The sequence below is a fragment of the Paroedura picta genome, chromosome 2, assembly GCF_049243985.1.
Source record: "Paroedura picta isolate Pp20150507F chromosome 2, Ppicta_v3.0, whole genome shotgun sequence".
Classification (NCBI taxonomy): Eukaryota; Metazoa; Chordata; class Lepidosauria; order Squamata; family Gekkonidae; genus Paroedura; species Paroedura picta.
Window position 1 is genome coordinate 39,343,652 of NC_135370.1, and position 19,965 is coordinate 39,363,616.

Consider the following 19,965-nt stretch of genomic DNA (forward strand, 5'->3'; position numbering starts at 1 on the left):
ATGTTAGAAGTGTCTGAACCAAGATGGGGGAGCTGGAGTGCTTCGTGTTCAGTGATAAATTTGATACAGTAGTGAAACAAAGTGAAATGGGGAAAATCTAGGGCATACGGTCATTCCTGGGTTTAAGCTTTATAGACAGGACAGGGTGGGAAGGGGTGGGGGTCGTGTTGTATTGTACAGCAAAGATGGCATAGAATCAAAATAAGTTAGAAAACATCAGGGGAAAACTCCCCATTCTTAAGTGATATGGTTGGAAATGCTGAGCTATAAGGGTTACTTAAAAGTTGGGGTATGCTGTTGCCCACCTAATCAAACACTTGTGGCTGATCTTCAGAGAGATTGATAAGGAAATAAGGGAGTTAACTATTATACGGGGATATTTCAACTAACCTCACATTGACTGGGTAAAGTATGTTTAAGTCTTGCTGTAGAAATTAGATTCCTAGACATTGTAAATCAGTGGTCCCCAACCTTTATTAGGCTGGGGACCGGCAGGGCATTGGGCCGCGCCCGCAGGGACCGCGCGGGCCACGCCCACGAGCCGCGCCCGGCCGCGCCCGCAGATCGGGCCGCGCCCAGCCGCGCCCGCGGGCCACACCCGCAGATCGGGCCGCGCCCGCGAGCCGCACCCAGCCGCACCCAGCCGCGCCCGCGAGCCGCGCCCGGCCCTGATTCCCTCTCCCCGCCCTCCCCGCAGTAAGAAGCTTCCCGGGCCGCAAGCTTGCAGGCTGGGAAGTTTTTTACTGCGGGGGGGGGCGGGGAGAGGGAGCCACGGCCCGGCGCCATGGCCTTTACGGCCCGGCGCCGGGCCGCGGCCCGCAGGTTGGGGACCACTGCTGTAAATGATTGTACATTGGAACAGTTGGTCACAGAGGGATAATGATCTTAGACTTGGTTTTGAGCATGTTTCAAGACCTGGTGAGAGATGTAGAGGTTGTTACACCAGTTGTGATCACAAAGTTATTAAGTTCAGCATTCAGGTCAATGCTAAAATCCAAAACTATCATATATTATTTCAAGAGAAAACATTACAAAATGGGAGGAATAGTGAAAACAAAGCTAAAGGGGAAACACAAAAGAGTCAAATCCCTAGAGGATGTTTGGAAGCTATTTGAATTCAAAAGAGAGAACTTTACAAAAATGGGAATAATTAAAAGGAAGCTGAAGGGGAAACACAAGAGAGTCAAATCCCTAGAGGATGCTTGGAAGCTATTAAAACCATGCTAATTGAAGGCCAAATAGAATGCATTCCACATTTTAGGAAAGGCACTGCCAAGACTAAAAGAAGATCTGTACGGTTAACAACTCAAGTCAAGGAAGCTATAAAAACTTATTCTATAAAGACTTACTCTAAAAAGTGGAAGGTTTTACCCGAATTGACTAGGAGGGACCACAGGCTCTGGCAAAAGAAATGTAAGTCAATAATTAGGCATGCAAAAAGAGATTTTGAAGAATGGGTTGCGAAAAGCATTACTACAAACAAAACTTAAAATATATCCAAAGCAATAAGCGAGCCAGAGAAGCAGCTAGAGCTTTGGGAGAAGGAATAAAGGGATTACTAAAGAAATATGGAGAGATGGCAAATAAGCTCAATAACTTTCTTTCTTCTGTGTTCACTGTGAAAAATGTGGGGCACGTAGGGGCACATAAGCATGACACAGCCCCTATTTTCAGGAAGGGAGTTTTAAGAACTGAAGCAAATTGAGTTGACCAGACCTTTTAGGGAAATTAAAAACTAATAAGTTCCCGAAATGCTGGCCATTTCTCTCGTCAACTTGCTGCTTCTGCAGACCTCTTCAAGATTGGTAATTATCACTCTGCCCTGAAACCGTTTTCCCTTTCCTGCCTGCCCTTCTTAGTTAGCTCTTGTATGTGTTTTGTGTGTGTTTAGTTTTATTCTTTAAAAAAAATAAAACCCTTTCTGGTTGAACATTTGTCTGGATTATTTTGAGAGTTCTCTTAAAAGAAAAATAGTAGTATACACAGGTGGAGATCACCCAACTCTTTCTCGGTCTCCTTTAGGTAATTCTCCGGGTTAAGTGGAGACTACCTTCTTTGGTAACAGCTAGGGATCTCTTGTATATCCAAAATAGCATATGGTATGTGAAATGGAAAATGCTGTAATACTGAGCAACTTGAACTACTGTCATGTGTGCTTTTGGGTCATACTAGAGAAATGAGGTTCCTAGATACATAAATAACTGGGAATTGGAAGAGTTAGAGACGTAACAACTGTGGACTTACTTCTGGTATAACTACATCTGTATGATATGTAGATGGTTTTGCACCAGTTGAAAACAGAGCCCAGTTCAGCATGCATGTCAATCTAAAGCGTTCCCCCAGTCAAAAACAGTCATTTGTTATTACAAAAGTTTGAGCTTTGTTAAAATGAGATTAGTCAGAACTGAGTTAAAAGGAAGAGAATCAAATCATTCCAGCTTGGCAAGAATTTAAAACTATGTTAGTTGAGGCTCAGATAGAATGCATATCTCAAAAAGGTACCACCCAGCTTGAAAGGAGGCCTCTGTAGTTAATGCCTCAAGTCAAGGAAGCCATAAAAGGCAAAAAAGTCTTGTTTTAAAAAGTGGAAGGTTTCTCAATATGAGGGGAAATGAAAACACAGTTTCTTGAGAAACAAATGCTATGTTGACAACGGTGCAAGCAGAAATAATTTGTGGAGAGGATCATAGAATTATAGAATCATGGAATATTAGAATTGCTAAGAAAATTAGACGACTGATAAGATGGGGAGAAAAAACTAATGAACTCTTTGCCTTAGTCTTTGCTCTGTTTTGGGGAAAGGTGTCTGAAGAACTGAGGTGACCAGAGGTGACGTTTTAGGATGCCTAAGCAGACAGACAACTGCACTGAACATGTGGAAGTTAGCTGTTTGAGAAGATTCATTGTGTTTCATTTCTTGATGCAACAGGCAATAGCAGCAGCAGCAGCAGAGTACGGAGAAGGTGGTGGGGGGAGACTCTCCAAAACGTCATCAGAACTGTCAAGACTGAGCTCCAAGAGTGCTAAAGAAAGAAGAAACCGAAGGAAGAAAAAGCAGAGAGAGCAGTCTTTAGCCAACGATAAGGACAAGGACAAGGATATCCCCAAATCTGAATCAGATGGTAGCATCAAAAAGAAGGGAGGCATCACCTATGAAAAGAGGTTCTATTCTCCTCCATACCAGGTATGTCATAGTGCTGCTTGTCCTATTGAAAATGGTCAGCTTTCAGGCGGGGTCTGGAACAGGGGTAGTCAAACTGCGGCCCTCCAGATGTCCATGGACTACAATTCCCAGAAGCCCCTGCCAGCATTTGCTGGCAGGGGCTTCTGGGAATTGTAGTCCATGGACATCTGGAGGGCCGCAGTTTGACTACCCCTGAGGGCCAGGGAAATCCCACATCCACGTCAGTGCAGTATCTTCTGGTTCAGAGATTTCTAGACAAGTGTTGGGAAGAAGGATGGAGGGAGAGCAAAACAAGATGTGAAGAAGTCCCATCTTAATGTCAGAGATTCCATCAGGGTCAGACTTCCGGGTGAAAATCGGGGGCTCTAGTCAGCCTGGTTCATTAGAAAGGACCCAAAATGCAGAGTGTAGTTTAGACATGGGCAAACTCCATCCAGTTTAACTCCATCTTTATTACCTCTACCTTTTTCATCCTGGTGCGTACTGGGAATTGTATTTCTAGAATGGATACACCCAAAACCAAATGAAACCAGTAGGCAAAAAGTGGTTATCTTCTTGAGATTTATTCAGTGCAGTCCTAGGTTCTTTAAATGATTTTGCAACCAGAAAGGGGTCCCAGGTATTCAATCCCACTTTCTGTTACTTCTTCAGTGGTTGCAATTGTAGTCTATAATAAAGCGACAACATTGTGTAAAGTAACAAAATAATACTTTCATCTGTAGCCAGTAAAGCACACCCTGCCACTTTTAAATAAATTTTACACCAAAATATATCAAGATCCACAGTCAACCAACCTTAATATAAAGATTTCACATCACCAGTATTAATTTCAATTCTAAAGGTAAAGCATATCACATTGGCAATAGCTCTTCTGTAAAGAGGTCACTTCTTCAATTGTGCCCAACCTGTTTGTCACCCACTTCACATTTAAAGCACACCCTGACAATCCAGGTGTTGGTAATGTACTGATTTAAAGGGGCAAAGGGAGCAAAAAGGGTCTACAAGAAGCAAGTGAAATCTATAGTAGAATTGAGTCCCTTTGGAGACATTGTGTCCAAACAAAACATCTCTCCCTGCTGGAGGGTGGTCTGAGACTCCATACCCGTCAGACTTGGTTTTAAGACTTGCAGTCCAAAAAAAATAAAGTCCTCCAATCCAGTGGTCCCCAACCTTTTTATCACCGGTGACCGGTCAACGCTTGACAATTTTACTGAGGCCCGGGGGGTAGTCTTTTGCCGCCTGAGGTAGTCGCCACCGCCTGAGCCCCTGCTCCACTTGCTTTCCCACCGGTGCCCCTGACTTCCCGCCGCACACTGGGGGATGCTGCCAGCAGCAGCTGCGCAGTGCCACACTGAGGGGCAGCCCCAGCCATGGCAGCCACTGGAGAGCACCAAAGGTGAGCCGGTGGCAGAGTGGCAGGGCAGCCCCCAAGGAAGCAGCCGGGGAGGAGGACGAGGAGGAGCTGCGGCCCGGTACCGACTGATCTACGGACCGGAACCGGTCACCGGACTGGGGGTTGGGGACCACTGCTCCAGTCCATGTTTCTGTTCCACCCAGTGTTGGACTTAGGGGGGCATCCAACACCCTATTTCTGAGACAACACCTATGCTCCTGGATTCTGGTTTTGAGCATTCGCGTTGACATCCTCACATATCCCAAATTGCATTTGCATAAAATTAAATATACCACATATTTAGTATCACAATTTATGAAATCATTAATGTGTACTTTGAAACCATTTGTATGGGTATTACAATCAGTTTCTTGCAAATACCTGCATACACAACATCTTCCACATTTGTGATCACCACTTGGCAGGGAGGAACGTTGTTGTTGTTTGAGTCTTAATAATTCCTTCACGTTCCTACCCTTGTGCCATGTCAAAGGTGGCATACCCATACAAATGGTTTCAAAGTACACATTAATGACCAATTATGGTCTGATCACCTGATAAATGTTTAACAAATTTTAAAAATATATATTAAATTAATTAACTCTCTCCCATTTGGGAAACCGTTCCAAGGCCATTAAGAAAGTTCTGGATGAGAAACCCTAATCTAAAACATAATTTTGCTAATGATACCAAGTTATACACATAGCCCAAAGCTTTATTGGTCCCTGTTAATTCACTCAAATACTTTGGCCACCTCATGAGAAGGGAGGACTCCCTGGAGAAGAGCCTAATGCTGGGAGCGATCGAGGGCAAAAGAAGAAGGGGACGACAGAGAATGAGGTGGCTGGACGGAGTCACCGAAGCAGTCGGTGCAAACTTAAATGGACTCTGGGGAATGGTATAGCAGGGGTAGTCAACCTGTGGTCCTCCAGATGTCCATGGACTACAATTCCCATGAGACCCTGCCAGCAGACGCTGGCAGGGGCTCATGGGAATTGTAGTCCATGGACATCTGGAGGACCACAGGTTGACTACCCCTGTGGTAGAGGACAGGAAGGCCTCGAGGATCATTGTCCATGGGGTCGCGATGGGTCGGACACGACTTCGCACCTAACAACAACAACACCTAAAGTTTTAACAGTCTTGTTTTGGTTCAATCTGTTCCTCGAAAATTGTCCTAGAACGCCTTGAAAACGCTGACCCTCCGAGCACTTGTAATTTTCCCGCTAACGGCCCCATTTCTATCCCCTCAGTCGACGCTGAGCGTGTTTTCCCCCAGCCGTCCTCGCCGAACGAGCCTTTTCAGCTTCAGAGGCCCAGTCAACGAAGGGGGGTCCGAGAACGATGCCGATAGCGAGCACAGCACCATTGAAGACAACGGGAGCTGCAACGGTTCCTTTTTCATCCTGCGGCGCAGCAGCATCATTAGTCAGGCCATGAGGCCTTCGTGGCTGGCTAACGGAAAGATGCAGAGCAGCGTGGACCGCAATGGGGTGGTGTCTTTGGTAGGAGGGCCACCAGGACTCCGGTCTCCCACAGGACAGCTTCTGCCAGAGGTGATAATAGATAAGCCAACTTCTGATGACAGCGTAAGGACGTGTTAAGTAGCACAGGCATGATGGATCTAGGGAATGGAACCCCAGCTGTGAATGCTTCTGCATCTTGGGAAAGCTTTGAGATTTTAACCGTTCAGCCTTTCGGTTTGAACACCAAAGGGTTTATCAGTCCAGCCCTTCCATACTTGTACTTGCAAACACATTCTTCAAAGTTAAAATTGATTTATAGGCCCAAATTTACATTTACTCTAGCGGGGCTAATTCTTTAATCAATGGGCATCACAAGTACCACTTTTCACAGTGAAATTTCCCCTTCTAGAAAGATACAAAATCACAACAATGTTGTCTAGCAAGCAGACCCAGATTGAGAATGGCTCGCATCTGTACTGTATGTGTCTGCAGGTACAATATTTATTTATTTATCGGTTTATTTATAGTCCATCTATCTCACAGAGACTCAAGGTGGATTATAATGATTCTGTCCTTTTATGTCTTTCCTGGTTCATGAATGTACTGGCATGTTTGGACTCAGTTAAGTTGGATTTTATTATTGGTTCCACTAAGTCACACAGCAGCGTCCTGAGATGTGAATGGGAGAGAAAAATAAAAGTGTTTGCTAGAAACACTTCCATGAGAAGAAACTGTCCTGAGTAGCTTGAGGAATGGTGAGTGAGTGTCGCATAGTGCTCTTCCCAAATTCAAAGTCAATAGGTGGAACTGGAAGAGAAGAAGAAGCTGGTTGGGTTTTCTTTTTTTTGGGAGGGGGGGGTTGTACCTTCCTTTCAACTACCCAAAGGAGTCTCAAAGCAGTTTGCAATTGCCTCCTCTTCCTCTCCACACGACAGACTCCCTGTGAGGAAGGTGAGACTGCGAGAGCTCTGAGAGAAACCGTGACTAGCCCAGGGTCTCCCAGCTGGCTGCATGTGGAGGAGCGAGGAATCAAACCTGGTTCTCCAGATTAGAGGCCATCTATGCTAGCTCTCCAGCTTGGTTAGGTATTGTTCTATCATGACAAAGGACTTTTTGTTCCTTTCTCCCACCCCATGTGATAGTTATGTCTTGATATATCAGTGATCTGACTCGGTATAAGGGATGTGTTCCACTTGAGGTAGAGGACATGATCTTACACGTCAGCCAGGTGTGTAGCTTGATCCAGCCACAACTTTGGGAATGGGATATTGGTCAAACTGAACAAAGAACTACAAGATCACCCAATAACTCCATTCATGGCCATGGCAATTAAGCATATTCCTTAGATATAGACCCACTTCGGATCATGCATAAGTGAATTACACTGAGCCAGATGCTTGCAGTATCTTCATAGAAATGCTGCTAAGAATTCACTTTGTCGTTCGCAGCCCATATAAAATCCATTTGACTGTTTCACTTGTATATATTTGCATTTTTTGAGGTCTGAAAAACTAGATATTCTGGCAGAGTCTGGCATAATGAAATGTGACGCCACTAGGCTGCATGTAGCATGAATGTCTTGATTGCCTTGATGTTTTAAGATCCCTCCCCCCCTCCTTTATGTGCTCCCATATTGTTCATGTTGATGATTAAGGCTGTTGGTTCACATCCTCAGAGCACCACTAGTGAAAGCAGGAAGAGGCGGTCAAGTTCGTTTCAGCTGTCCATGGATTTACTGGAAGACCCCACCATACGGCAAAGAGCCATGAGCATCGCAAGCATTATCACAAACACAATGGAAGGTGTGTGCATGCTCACATGCGTAGCCGGCAGCCATGTTCTCGTTTGTGTCACAGTCATGTTGAAAGAATTTGCGGGGGGAAGAAGATCAAAGGAAGAATGTTAGGGCAACAAATAGGTGCAGGGAAATCAGGGCAGAGGCAGGCTGGTGGTAACGCCAACATGACTCGCACGTGTACTTCCATCATCTGGTGTGGCTCCACCATCCGCTTAAGGCTTGCATGTGTGAATGCAGTGTCACAGATACAACTGGTGAGGCTAAGCAACCACCTGTTTGGCTCACCTGTTGTTGTCTAGCTGCAAACGTAGAGCTGATGATTCAGGTACAGTTTTGATGGTTCGAAACTGCCAATTGAGCAGGTCATTCACCATATTCCTTCCTAACCGTACCTTTCTGCACGACCGACTTCTTGTGCATTTGTGTTAGCACACACAGCCTAGGTTTTTCTGTCCCCCGTTCTTGCTTTGTAAATGGCTTTGTAATTGCCTTGCTTAGTGGGCAGTTCTTTAAATCATTCACGGATCACTTATAAATAAATGCTGAATGCTACCAGTCAGTGTTTGTCTAAGTCAGGGACTCTCATCCAGAGCTCCATGAGAGCTCCCCAGGGGCTCCTGGACTTTCCCCTGTATCCTGCCTTAATGGACTCAGCCACAAGCTATTCCCGGCATTGCCGTGAAAGCAGGGAATCAGCCACTTCCACTGCCCTGGGGGTGGTGTTCTCGTGTGGCTACTGTGCCTGGGAAAGGGGGCGAAGCCTGGGCACCTACTCCTGCCTCAAACTACCACCTTTCTCTCCCCTCCTCAGTCTTCCTCAGAGGCGTGACAAGGACAGGGCCAGGTGACATCACTTCTGGCCTGGTTCCGTGGCTCCGTGAAGCCTGAAAAATATTTCAGAAGCTCCTCCACGGTCAAAAGGCTGAAAAAGGCTTGTCTAAGTACTACCTAGAGGTGCTAGTGGAGTGTCCCTGAGTGTACCATGTATGCTCTGAGGCAGGGGTAGTCAGCCTGTGGTCCTCCAGATTTTCATGCACTACAATTCCCATGAGCCCCTGCCAGCGTTTGCTGGCAGGGGCTCATGGGAATTGTAGTGCATGAACATCTGGAGGACCACAGGTTGACTACCCCTTCCTCAGAGTATACATGGTACACTCAGGGATCCCTTCCTCTGCCCTGCTCCTGACATCCCTCTATTTATCCTTCTGTTTAACTTATATGATTTACCAATATGGGGGGAAAGACTGGTAATGAATTTGTGTTGGACCATTTTCATTTGGGGAAACGATGTGGGGTCAGTAAGGAGAGTCAGAGATCCCTTTCTCTCCTGGAACCAGGGGACATGTTTTTTAGGAGCGGGTGCTGCCTTGTAATCCTAGAGAATCTGGAAGCTGATTGCAGACTTTTGTCAGTAATTTGTAGGAAGTGCCAGCCACGACTTTTCAGTTTCACTTCCTGCCTCACTAGCGAGCACATGGAAGGAGAGCTGTCTGACTAAAATATTAATCTCCCACAAAAGATCTTTGGCTAGAGTTTGCAAAATTGGCAAGATTAACAGTACTAGTTAATGGTCGACCAGAGAAGGAATTTTATGAGCAATGGAAAATGTTCATGGACTATCAGGCTAATCAATAATTTATGGTAGAGAAGGGTGGTGGGGAAGCTGAAGACCTGAAGATACTTGGTTAGGAGAACCTATTTTGGTAATTATTATGTTGTATGTATTATGAAAGAGCCTCTTGTGGCACAGAGTGGTAAGGCAGCAGTCTTAAAGCTCTGCCCATGAGGCTGGGAGTCCAATCCCAGCAGCCGGCTCAAGGCTGACTCAGCCTTCCATCCTTCCGAGGTCGGTAAAATGAGTACCCAGCTTGCTGGGGGGTAAACGGTCATGACTGGGGAAGGCACTGGCAAACCACCCCGTACTGAGTCTGCCATGAAAACGCTAGAGGGCGTCACCCCAAGGGTCAGACATGACCCGGTGCTTGCACAGGGGATACCTTTACCTTTACCTTTATGTATTATGAACATAATAATTATAATCATTAAAAATATCTCAAAAAATATATTTTGCTACCAGAGCACCAGATGGCATATTTCTTTGACTTCTCCTTCAAGCTACTTGGCATTCCTCCTTTACCCCTCTTTTAGTTTCATTTCAAAGAAAAAAACAGTGGGGAGGGGTTCCCCTCTGCTACCAGGAATGGTTTGCCTCCTTCCTGCACAGTTGAGCAGTGTCTCCTTCCAAGGCCTAAGAAGCTGTAGCTTCTTCATCTGATGGGGATGTGAAATGGCTTACCCCTATTACTATTATTTCAATTTATTACCCACCACTCCCAATTGTCTCGTAGCGGGTTACAAAAGTGTGAATAAAATCCCCAGTAAAACTCCCATTAAAACCCCAGGCATGAAACACAGGTCCATAAACACAAATCAAGGAAAGATACAAGTAGACGGGCATCACAAGATACAAGTAGACGGCCAGCGATACCATTCCTGTGGAGGCCTGAGCTACACTGAGAAACTATGACCCACCTTCAGTTGGCTCAAAGGACAGCACCAGAGTGGAAATGGTTACCAAATTGTCAACCACTTCCAAATGGACCAAGCACTCGAAGGGTAGAGATTTTACATTCTTTTCAGAAAGACGTCAAAGACATTCAAGAATAGATATGTTGGGCATCCAGAAGCATAACAATACATCGAGACAAAGCAGAGATTCAACCAAAGATATTTGCTGATTGTAATCCCATAGAATTAGTTTGTCAGTGGAGCAGAAAATCAAGAGGAAGATGACAATTAAATGACCCTCTTCTAGAAGAGATGGCAAGCAAGTTTTAAAAAGATCTGGAATAATAATAATAAAAAAGAAGGCGTGTCCTCAGCTACAATTTGGGAAGCAAGCAAAGCTTTTATTACAGGAATCCTATTGGTGGTGGCTACCTGGGAAAAAAAATCAGACCAAGCCAAGATATTAGTGGAAAAAAATCCAGAGATTGGAGCAAGAGCACACATATTTTAAAATAATCTCTAATAAAGACACACTAGCAGAAATCATACAATTAAAAAATTCGGCATGTTAAAAATGAAAGACGTACGGGGGAAAAATCTAAAACAAAGACATTTTGAACCTGAAAACTGACACAAGAAGATTTATCCAGATGGAAAAAATAGAAAATCTTGTGGCTGAGAACAATTTCTGCAATCAAAATGAATGTACTGCCCAAACTATTTTTTTTTTTCATTCTAAATGCTTCCTGTACATATTGAAGAAATAATATTGTAGAGTGGTAAAGACGGATAAATAAATGTATTTGCAATGACAAGAAACCAAGAACAAGCTTTAAAATATGACAAGACAAAAGAGAGAGAGATTGGTGGTTAGGCGGTGAGGCCCAATTCCTGCCATCCCTTACCAGCTTTATTAATGGTTACAGATAGGAATGGTTATGGAGAAGATTAATTCTACAGAGAAAACTGGTAAAAGAAATTAGATGATAATATGCCCAAAAATCCACAAAGGAGGTTGAGAAAGGAGACTACTCCAAAGGAAAATGCATTGGAACATATAATGAAAATGCTTTCCACCTGGAATTTGGAGAACATAACTTTGTCCCACCCTGTTTAACGGGAAGAAAGGCACCTGGGAGTTGGATCAAGGCATATGTCCTAGCCTTTCTTCACTATATAATTTTTTTCCTGCTTGCAATGTCAGTTTGTGACATTATTGTCAAGGCCTGTTACCTTTCTGCAGAAAGTTCTTTTGATAGACCTGCTAGCTAGGTAAGTCTCCAAGGATACCCAAGGAGGGTTCCCTGGAAGCCTGCAGTTCCTTGAGAATTCCCCAGGGGTTCTGCAGCCTTTCCCAGAAGTTTGAATGGCCATTGACTTCATAGATGTCACTTCCTGTGTTGCTCTGCAGGCTCCCCACAGAGCAGAGCTAAAGCATCCACTTTCATTTTATTCCATTGGCTCTTCCTAACACTGGCCATATCCGGTGAGAGTGTATGGGTGATGTCACGTCCAGTGACATGTCACATGGCCAGCTGTCATCTCTTCTGAAGTTCCTCGAAGCCTGGGAAATGTTTCAGGGGTTCCTACGTGGTCAAAAGGTTGAAAAAGGCTACTCCAAACTGAAGTCAGGCACATCCTGTAAGATGGAGACATATGTCAGCAGTCAGTTTCCTGCCTCTCTGGGATTGCTGGAAGCAACCATTCACCAAAATAATGTCCTTCAAATTCAAGTTTCAACTTCATTCTTCAGCACCTGACCTTCGTAATGGATCCTTGTGCCTTCCTGTGACAGCTTTTAAAAATCAAATATCATGTACTGATGACATCCAATCAAAATTGAGTCCCTTGATGGACCTGAATATAAAGTATTTTATTTTCCAATCCAATAAAACTGCAATATAATATTGTGTAATAACGACTAAGTCTGCAGATGTGCAAATCGTATTTCATTTAGGTGGATTTTTTTCTGCAATGAATGCAAAACACCAAATGAACATTCAGTCTTCATATTGTTTTCCATGTCCCTCCCTCCAGAACTTGAGGAATCCCGACAGAAGTGTCCACCTTGCTGGAATAAATTTGCCCACACTTACTTGATTTGGAACTGCTGTGATACATGGCTAAAGATAAAGAAAATTGTCCATTTAATTGTGATGGATCCATTTGTCGATCTTGCCATTACCATCTGCATAGTTCTAAACACTCTGTTCATGGCCTTGGAACATTATCCAATGAAAAAGTCCTTTGAAGATGTCCTTAAACATGGAAATCTGGTGAGTAAAATTGTATATGAAACCATTTTCTGAGTCATATATTTAAAATTGGTTCTGTAAGATACCGTTAATAAAAATGGGCCTCACTCTGTTGGAAGGTCATGCCCCCAAATGTTTAGGAAGAGGGAAGAAGAAAAGTTGGTTTCTTAAACTTCACTTTACCCTACCTGAAGGAGTCTTAAAGCGTTTTATAATCCCCTTCCTCTATCCTATCTAGGTGGGGCTGAGAGAGTTCTGACAGAACAGCTTTTTAACAGGGCTATGACTACCCCTTGATCGCCCAGCTGGGTGCATATGGAGGAGTGGGGAATCAAACCTGGCTTCTCCAGATTAAAGGTTGTCTCACTTAACCACTGTATGAAGTTGCCTTCCAGCGACTCAGAGCATCCATCCATCCCAGAATGCTCTACCTTAATCATTAACCATTATCCCAAGATTTTTCAAGTCTTTCCCCAGCTTTGCTACCAGAGATCACAGCAAGGGGGAATTGAACCTGTCACTTGCTATATTTGTTGTCCATGCCCTTCAATGATACACCTTTTGGATTCTTCCCACAATGTAAGAAGAGTTGGTGTTTATATTCCACTTGTCTCAACCAGGAGTCTCAAGGTGGCTTACGATCGCCTTTCCTTTCCTCTCCCCACAACAGACACCCTGTGAGGGAGGTAAGGCTGAAAGAGCCTGATATTACTGCTTGGTCAGAACAGCTTTCTCAGTACTGTGGCCAGCCCACGACAGCATGTGGAGGAGGAGCAGGGAATCAAACCCAGCATGCCAGATTAGAAGTTTGCGCTCCTAACCACTTCACCAAGCTGGCTCTCAGTAGCTGCCCTTAGGTACAGAACCTCCCATCCAGCAGCTGCGTATTTATTTATTTTCTGAAATGGTTGCTTCAGTTTAAGGCAGGGGTAGTCAAACTGCGGCCCTCCAGATGTCCAAGGTCTACAATTCTCATGAGCCCCTGCCAGCAAACACTGGCAGGGGCTCATGGGAATTGTAGTCCATGGACATCTGGAGGGCTGCAGTTTGACTACCCCGGTCTAAGGGTTCAGTTCTCTTACATAACCTTTTAGGCTGCCAAGATTAAAGGGGGCTTGTGAATCACCCCATGTGGAATGCATCATGGGCAGTTTTCCTCTTGTAGTCTCCTTTATGTTGTGGGATGTCTTGTGGTCCAGATGGATTCATCTCAGACCTTCCTCAGCACCCTGAAAATTCTAAACCCAGCTGGGGGGGATATGAAAGGAGCTGAAATAATAAAATTACACGAATTAACTAACTGAATTCCTCATCCAGGTCTTCACTGGGATCTTCACTGCCGAAATGGTCTTCAAGATAGTAGCCATGGATCCTTATTATTATTTCCAAGAAGGCTGGAATGTTTTCGATAGCATTATCGTCAGCCTTAGTTTAATGGAGCTGGGCCTGGCAAATGTGGAAGGATTGTCAGTTCTACGATCCTTCAGATTGGTAAATATGCTGCTAAACCCTACTACTGAACTGATTTCTGTAAAGAGACATTTAGTGATTATATCTTGCTCTTTCCCCCATGGCAGATCTCCTCCTCCTTGCATGGATCAAGTGTTTACTGCAATTCAATAGATACAGTCACGGGTCTGGGAAACTTCAGGAACACCTCTGGGACTGTTTCCGCACCCGGAATTTGGCCCGACTCACCACTTGTCTGGTTGCGGGGCTAATTACTGCTTCCCGACAATGTCGGCACCAGCCCAGGGCGGTCTTGGGCCTGGTGCAACTCAGGTGCTCAGTTGGCCCACAGCAAGGGATTGTGGGTTTCCACATCCCCTGCTTTGCTGCAGACCTCACCAGGGCCTATGTCGGGTCTGAGCTGTCCGGAAGGGAAGAATTGGGCTGGCCTGGCCTGGCTCCTCCCACCCTCGGCTGCGAGTACGGTATCCCAGAAGCTGGGAGCTGCCTGGGACATTTTGTAAACATTCTTAAGCATTTTTTTAAGCCCACGTCACCCCGTAGTGCAGCAGATCCTTGCTGCCCTGGCTGCTATGTGGGAGCACAAATCCAGGGTGGATAAGGTGCAGCGGGCCAAATGTTGCCCTGTGCGGGGATGGCCCAAACATCAGTCAGCAGCCCGGCACATCATCTTCTGTGTGTGCCATTCATTTTACTCCGAGGTGGTAGTGATTTCCCTTGCTGGATCAGAGGGCCTTTGGATGCACTTAGGGAAAGGTGAGTAGAGAGACATGGTTGTCCTCATTCTAGTGGTTAGACCGTGAATCCTCAGTGGACTTCATTTTTAATGATCCCTCAGTGAATAACAGACTTTCCTTCCTGCAACGCAAAGCATAGTCTGCGTCACCAAATGGCAAGTCCAGCAAGGAACGGATTTCTAAAAAGCTATGCTGGATAGAAAGGTTTGGGTTGAGGGAATCGACAGTGGGATCTTGGCTGTGCATGTAGATCTCTGGATGGACTGTAGCTGCTGTCATAAAGATGCTTTACTGGTTTATTAACCCCCTGAATGAAGTGGCACGTACTTCTGGACAGGCCTATCCAGCGTCGCTCCTTGTGTCCGTCGGTCAAGGTCTCTCTGTTAATGTACATCCTTCATTGTTGTCTTCAGCTCAGGGTCTTCAAGCTGGCCAAATCCTGGCCCACTCTAAATATGCTCATCAAGATCATTGGCAACTCTGTTGGCGCTCTGGGAAACCTGACCTTGGTCTTGGCCATCATTGTCTTCATCTTTGCCGTGGTTGGCATGCAGCTGTTTGGCAAAAGCTACGTGGACTGTGTCTGCAAAATCAGTACGGAATGTGAACTCCCGCGCTGGCACATGAACGACTTCTTCCACTCTTTCTTGATCATCTTCCGAATACTTTGCGGAGAATGGATAGAGACCATGTGGGACTGTATGGAAGTTGCGAGTCAAACCATGTGCCTGATCGTATTTCTCCTGGTCATGGTGATTGGGAACTTGGTGGTATGTCATTGACAATGTTTTGGCCGTTATTTTATTCACTAATTAATAAATTAAAGGAGCAAGAGGGTTATCGTTTAGGGTTATTTTTCCTTTAATTGGCTGGTTTGGTCCTTGGGACTAGTCTGTATTTTTAAAAAGAAGTAATAGTATCCCTATGGAGGATTATGTTATCCCAGTATCTGCATCAAGGATGATTGAGTTCCACCATCTCAGACAGGATTTGTTCCCTTCTGTTGCTCGGGGTTTGGTTTGAAGGTCTTTTGTCAAGTCAAACTTTATTGTACTAGGCAGGCTGCTTTGAACTTGGGTCTCGCTAGTACTCCCTGAGAGCCAGTTTGGTGTAGTGGTTAGGAGTGCGGACTTCTAATCTGGCATGCCAGGTTCGATTCTGCGCTCCCCCACATGCAGCCAGCTGGGTGACCTTGGGCTCACCACGGCACTGATAAAACTGTTCTGACCGAGCAGTGATATCAGGGCTCTCTCAGCCTCACCCACCCCACAGGGTGTCTGTTGTGGGGAGAGGAATGGGAAGGCGACTGTAAGCTGCTTTGAGCCTCCTTCGGGTAGGGAAAAGCGGCATATAAGAACCAACTCTTCTTCTTCTTCTTCTTCAGGTTGTCTGAAGAAGTTTGCTTCCACAGGGAAGTCTATATCTTGATTAAAACTTTGTTGGTCTTCAAGGTTCCCCTGGACGTAAACTTTGTTCTCATGACAGAGAGGTTCTTCTTTTCAGCTCCCCAACATACAAATCTCAAATGTTTGGAAAACACAAAATTAACCCTCTTCTGATTTGTATTGAAAGCCTGTTCATGTTTTCAAAATTAAAACACAACACACAAACAGCACTGTAAAAGTAATTTTCTGTCCATTGACCACAGAAACGATGCACTTGTTGTTAAAGAGAAAGGTGTTTAGAAATCGAAATGTAAATCCACGCGCTCCTGTTTGAAAATATTCAGGAACAAATTTGAACTGCAGCTTTCAGGAGTGAACTAATGGAAAAGACATAATTGAGTTCTTTGGCTTTCTTTTCTTTTTCTTTCCCCCTTCTAGGTGCTGAATCTCTTTCTGGCCTTGTTATTGAGCTCTTTCAGTTCAGACAGTCTTGCAGCTCCAGAGGACGAAACAGAAGCAAATAATCTCCAGATCGCCATAGCCAGGATTCATAGAGGAATTGATTTTGTGAAGAAAAAACTGTATGAATTTGTCCAAACCATTTGCTTTCAAAAAACGAAGCCCGCTGCAGGTATTAAGGCAGCCTTCGAGCAAAACAAGGAGAACGGTGGGGGGATTCCCAACCATACTGTCGCTGACATCAACAGAGCTCTTGAATATCACCAGGACAGAAGCACAGCCGCCATTTATATGGACAGCTGTGATCCCCTGTCCTTCATCAACAACCCAAGTCTGACTGTGACGGTACCCATTGCTGTGGGGGAATCTGACTTTGACCCTGTAAACACCGAGGAATTTAGCAGCATATCCGAAGTTGAGGAGGAAACTAAAGAGGTAAGGCGTGGAATTGTTTTACACAGTTGCCCCGTCGAGTTGTTCTTTGCAAGCTCTTTATGGACGCAGCTATTGAACCAGTATATTTGAGTTTGTTTTGTCCTCAAACAAGGCACAAGGAGATGGAAAGTGCAATCAAATCACGGCTGATTCATGGTGCCCTGTAAGGCAGGGGTGGCCAGATGGAGACTCTCCGGATGTCCATGGACTACAATTCCCATGAGCCCCTACCAGCAGCACTGTTAGTGGCTCATAGGGATTGCTGGAAAGCCACAATTGGGCCAACACTGCTGTAAGGTTTTCAAGGCAAGAGGTGAGCAGAGGTAATTGCCATTGCTTGCCTCTGCACAGCAACCCTTGGACTTCCAGGCTCTTACTTTACACAGTGGTGTAGTGGTTAAGAATGGCAGCCTCTAATCTACAGAGCCAGGTTTGATTCCCCCGCTCAGGTTTGATTCCCTCGTCACAGTCCTGATAGAGCTGTTCTTACAGAGCAGTCCTGTCAGAGCTCTCTCAGCCCCACCTCCCTCACAGGGTGTCTCTTCTAGGAAGAGGAAGGGAAGGCGATCGTCAACCATTTTGAGAGTGCTTCGGGTAGGGAAAACTGGGGTATAAAAACCAACTCTTCTTCATATATATTAATCAGGGGATATTCCCCTTTTCAGTATGTCTGTACATAGGTCTTTGCTCAGTTTGTTAATGTATGGCTCGCCATGTTAATGTGACTAACATATTAGAACAGGGGTAGTCAACCTGTGGTCCTCCAGATGTCCATGGACTACAATTCCCATGAGCCCCTGCCAGCGTTTGCTGTCAGGGGCTCATGGGAATTGTAGTCCATGAACATCTGGAGAACCACAGGTTGACTACCCCTGTATTAGAAGATAACTTTTCCAGCCATTTTTTGTGGTGTTTCCAGACTGAGACACTAGATGCTTTCTACATCACTTCCTGCCATTCTTACTTCTCACAGGGCTAAAAACAATCGGGAGCAGACAGAGAGCACAGCTCTGGCGCTCTTTAACCAGGCCGAACGACGAGTGTCAGCCATTTTTAACAGGTTACTGCAGCAAGTCATACGTACACAATCACTGTCGGATACCAGCTGACCAGCCTGCATGTGGCTGCAGTGTGCGCGCCATCATCCATTCACTATCAGTCATGTGACTCACATGTGACTTGTGATTCGCAGCATAGCATGATCAGGGGGAGGGGCTACCTCAACATTCACTTGTGTTGATTATTTTTTACACAATATCTTAATAAGTTAAGTGCATGCATTTTGGTTTGTAAAGTTTTAAGAATCCTCAGATTTACATTTAAGAATGACCTCATAGAATTTTTTTTAAGTGTGTGGAGGGTATATTTGTGATGCATATTAATATTATCCTCACAAAGGTTATCCAATTTTTTTAAATTATAAGTGACGTTTGGTGTCTTCCATGCAGATATTATTATTGGGGCAAAGCAAGGTAGTATATTTCAAATTTATAATAAAGAAATAATAAAATATTTAGTGTCCAGCCTGAGGAAGAGATCAGTGAAAACGGAAAGGGTAGTTGTGGCTTGTGGTTTGTTTCAATTAAGCATTTTTTTAGTTGCTGCTGGGAGATTTTGAGTTCAGTGGCACCTTTAAGACCAACAAAGTTTTCTGCAAGGTGTACATTTTCAGATATGCACAGCACGCTTCATCAGACAATGACTAAGTGTGCTGTGCATACAAAAGTTTACAGCTTGAATAAAACTTTGTTGGTCTTAAAGGTGCCATTGGATTCAAAATTTCTGCTGCTCCTTCAGAGCAACAGGGCTACCTAATTGTATCTATACAACAATAGAACATACTAGAGCAGGGGTGGCCATAGTGTGGCTCTCCAGATGTCCATGGACTATAATTACCATAGGCCTTTGTGAGCATGCTGGCAGGGACTCATGTCAATTGGATATCTGGAGAGCCAACATTTGGCCACCCCTGCCCTTGAGTTATAAAAATGATACTGTGTTTCATACTGCAGAGACATAGAATTATCTATTATTGTGCCGGTTAGTGCTTTTGATGATCTTTTGTTTTATAATCCAGTGGCTGATGATACAAAAGTGCTGCCTGTATTAGAATGATGAAAGCGAAATATATTATAATTAAATAAGAATATAATTCTGGACAACTGGGCAATTAATTGATCCTGGTTTTTATTCTATTTGGAACATTTATTGTTTGTGTTTTATAATCACTAACAGTGTCCTCCTAAACGGAGTTTATGCCTTTCTGAGGACAGAACAGTAATTGACAGAATAGATCATCAAGAGTCCCAAACGAATGGGGAACTGAATAAAAGTGTCTTGCTAAGACAACCGTACATTTTACTATTCATCCACACGCTTAGAACAGCTGGCAATCCAGCTACTTAGAGAAACGACTAGAGCAGTGGTCCCCAACCCCCGGTCCAGGGACCGGGACCGGTCCGTGGATCAGTCAGTACCGGTCCGTAGCTCCTGCTCGTCCTCCTCCCCAGCTGCTGCCTTGGGGGCTGCCCTGCCACTCTGCCACCCGCTCACCTTTGGTGCTCTCCAGCGGCTGTCATGTCTGGGGCATCCTCCACGGCATGGCACCGCGTAGCTGCTGTTGGCAGCGCCCCCCAGTGGGTGGCGGGAAGTCAAGGTCGCTGGTGGGAAAGCAAGTGGAGCAGAGGCTCAGGCAACGATGGCGACGTCCCTCGGCAAAAGACTACTCCCCCCTGGGCCTCAGTAAAATTGTCAAGCGTTGACCGGTCCCCAGTGATAAAAAGATTGGGGACCACTGGACTAGAGTACTAATCAGTGCAATCCCATGCAGAGTTACTCCAGTCTAAGCTCCTTGAAACAAGTCCGGACAAAATGA

The 19,965-nt window shown here is 44.9% G+C and overlaps 1 protein-coding gene across 5 annotated transcripts in view; it reads left to right on the top strand.

Moving 5' to 3' along the window:
• The window catches only part of LOC143829273 (sodium channel protein type 2 subunit alpha-like), a 131,575-nt gene that overhangs the window by 77,954 nt on the left and 33,656 nt on the right, over window positions 1-19,965 (top strand). For 2 of the 5 annotated variants that reach the window (XM_077319830.1, XM_077319829.1), the window contains exons 11-17: window positions 2,930-3,184; window positions 5,831-6,166; window positions 7,719-7,845; window positions 12,387-12,625; window positions 13,922-14,095; window positions 15,225-15,581; window positions 16,635-17,090. In XM_077319830.1, the coding sequence (XP_077175945.1) occupies window positions 2,930-3,184; window positions 5,831-6,166; window positions 7,719-7,845; window positions 12,387-12,625; window positions 13,922-14,095; window positions 15,225-15,581; window positions 16,635-17,090 (1,944 nt within the window). The other 3 variants (XM_077319831.1, XM_077319832.1, XM_077319833.1) reach the window with 2 other exon arrangements.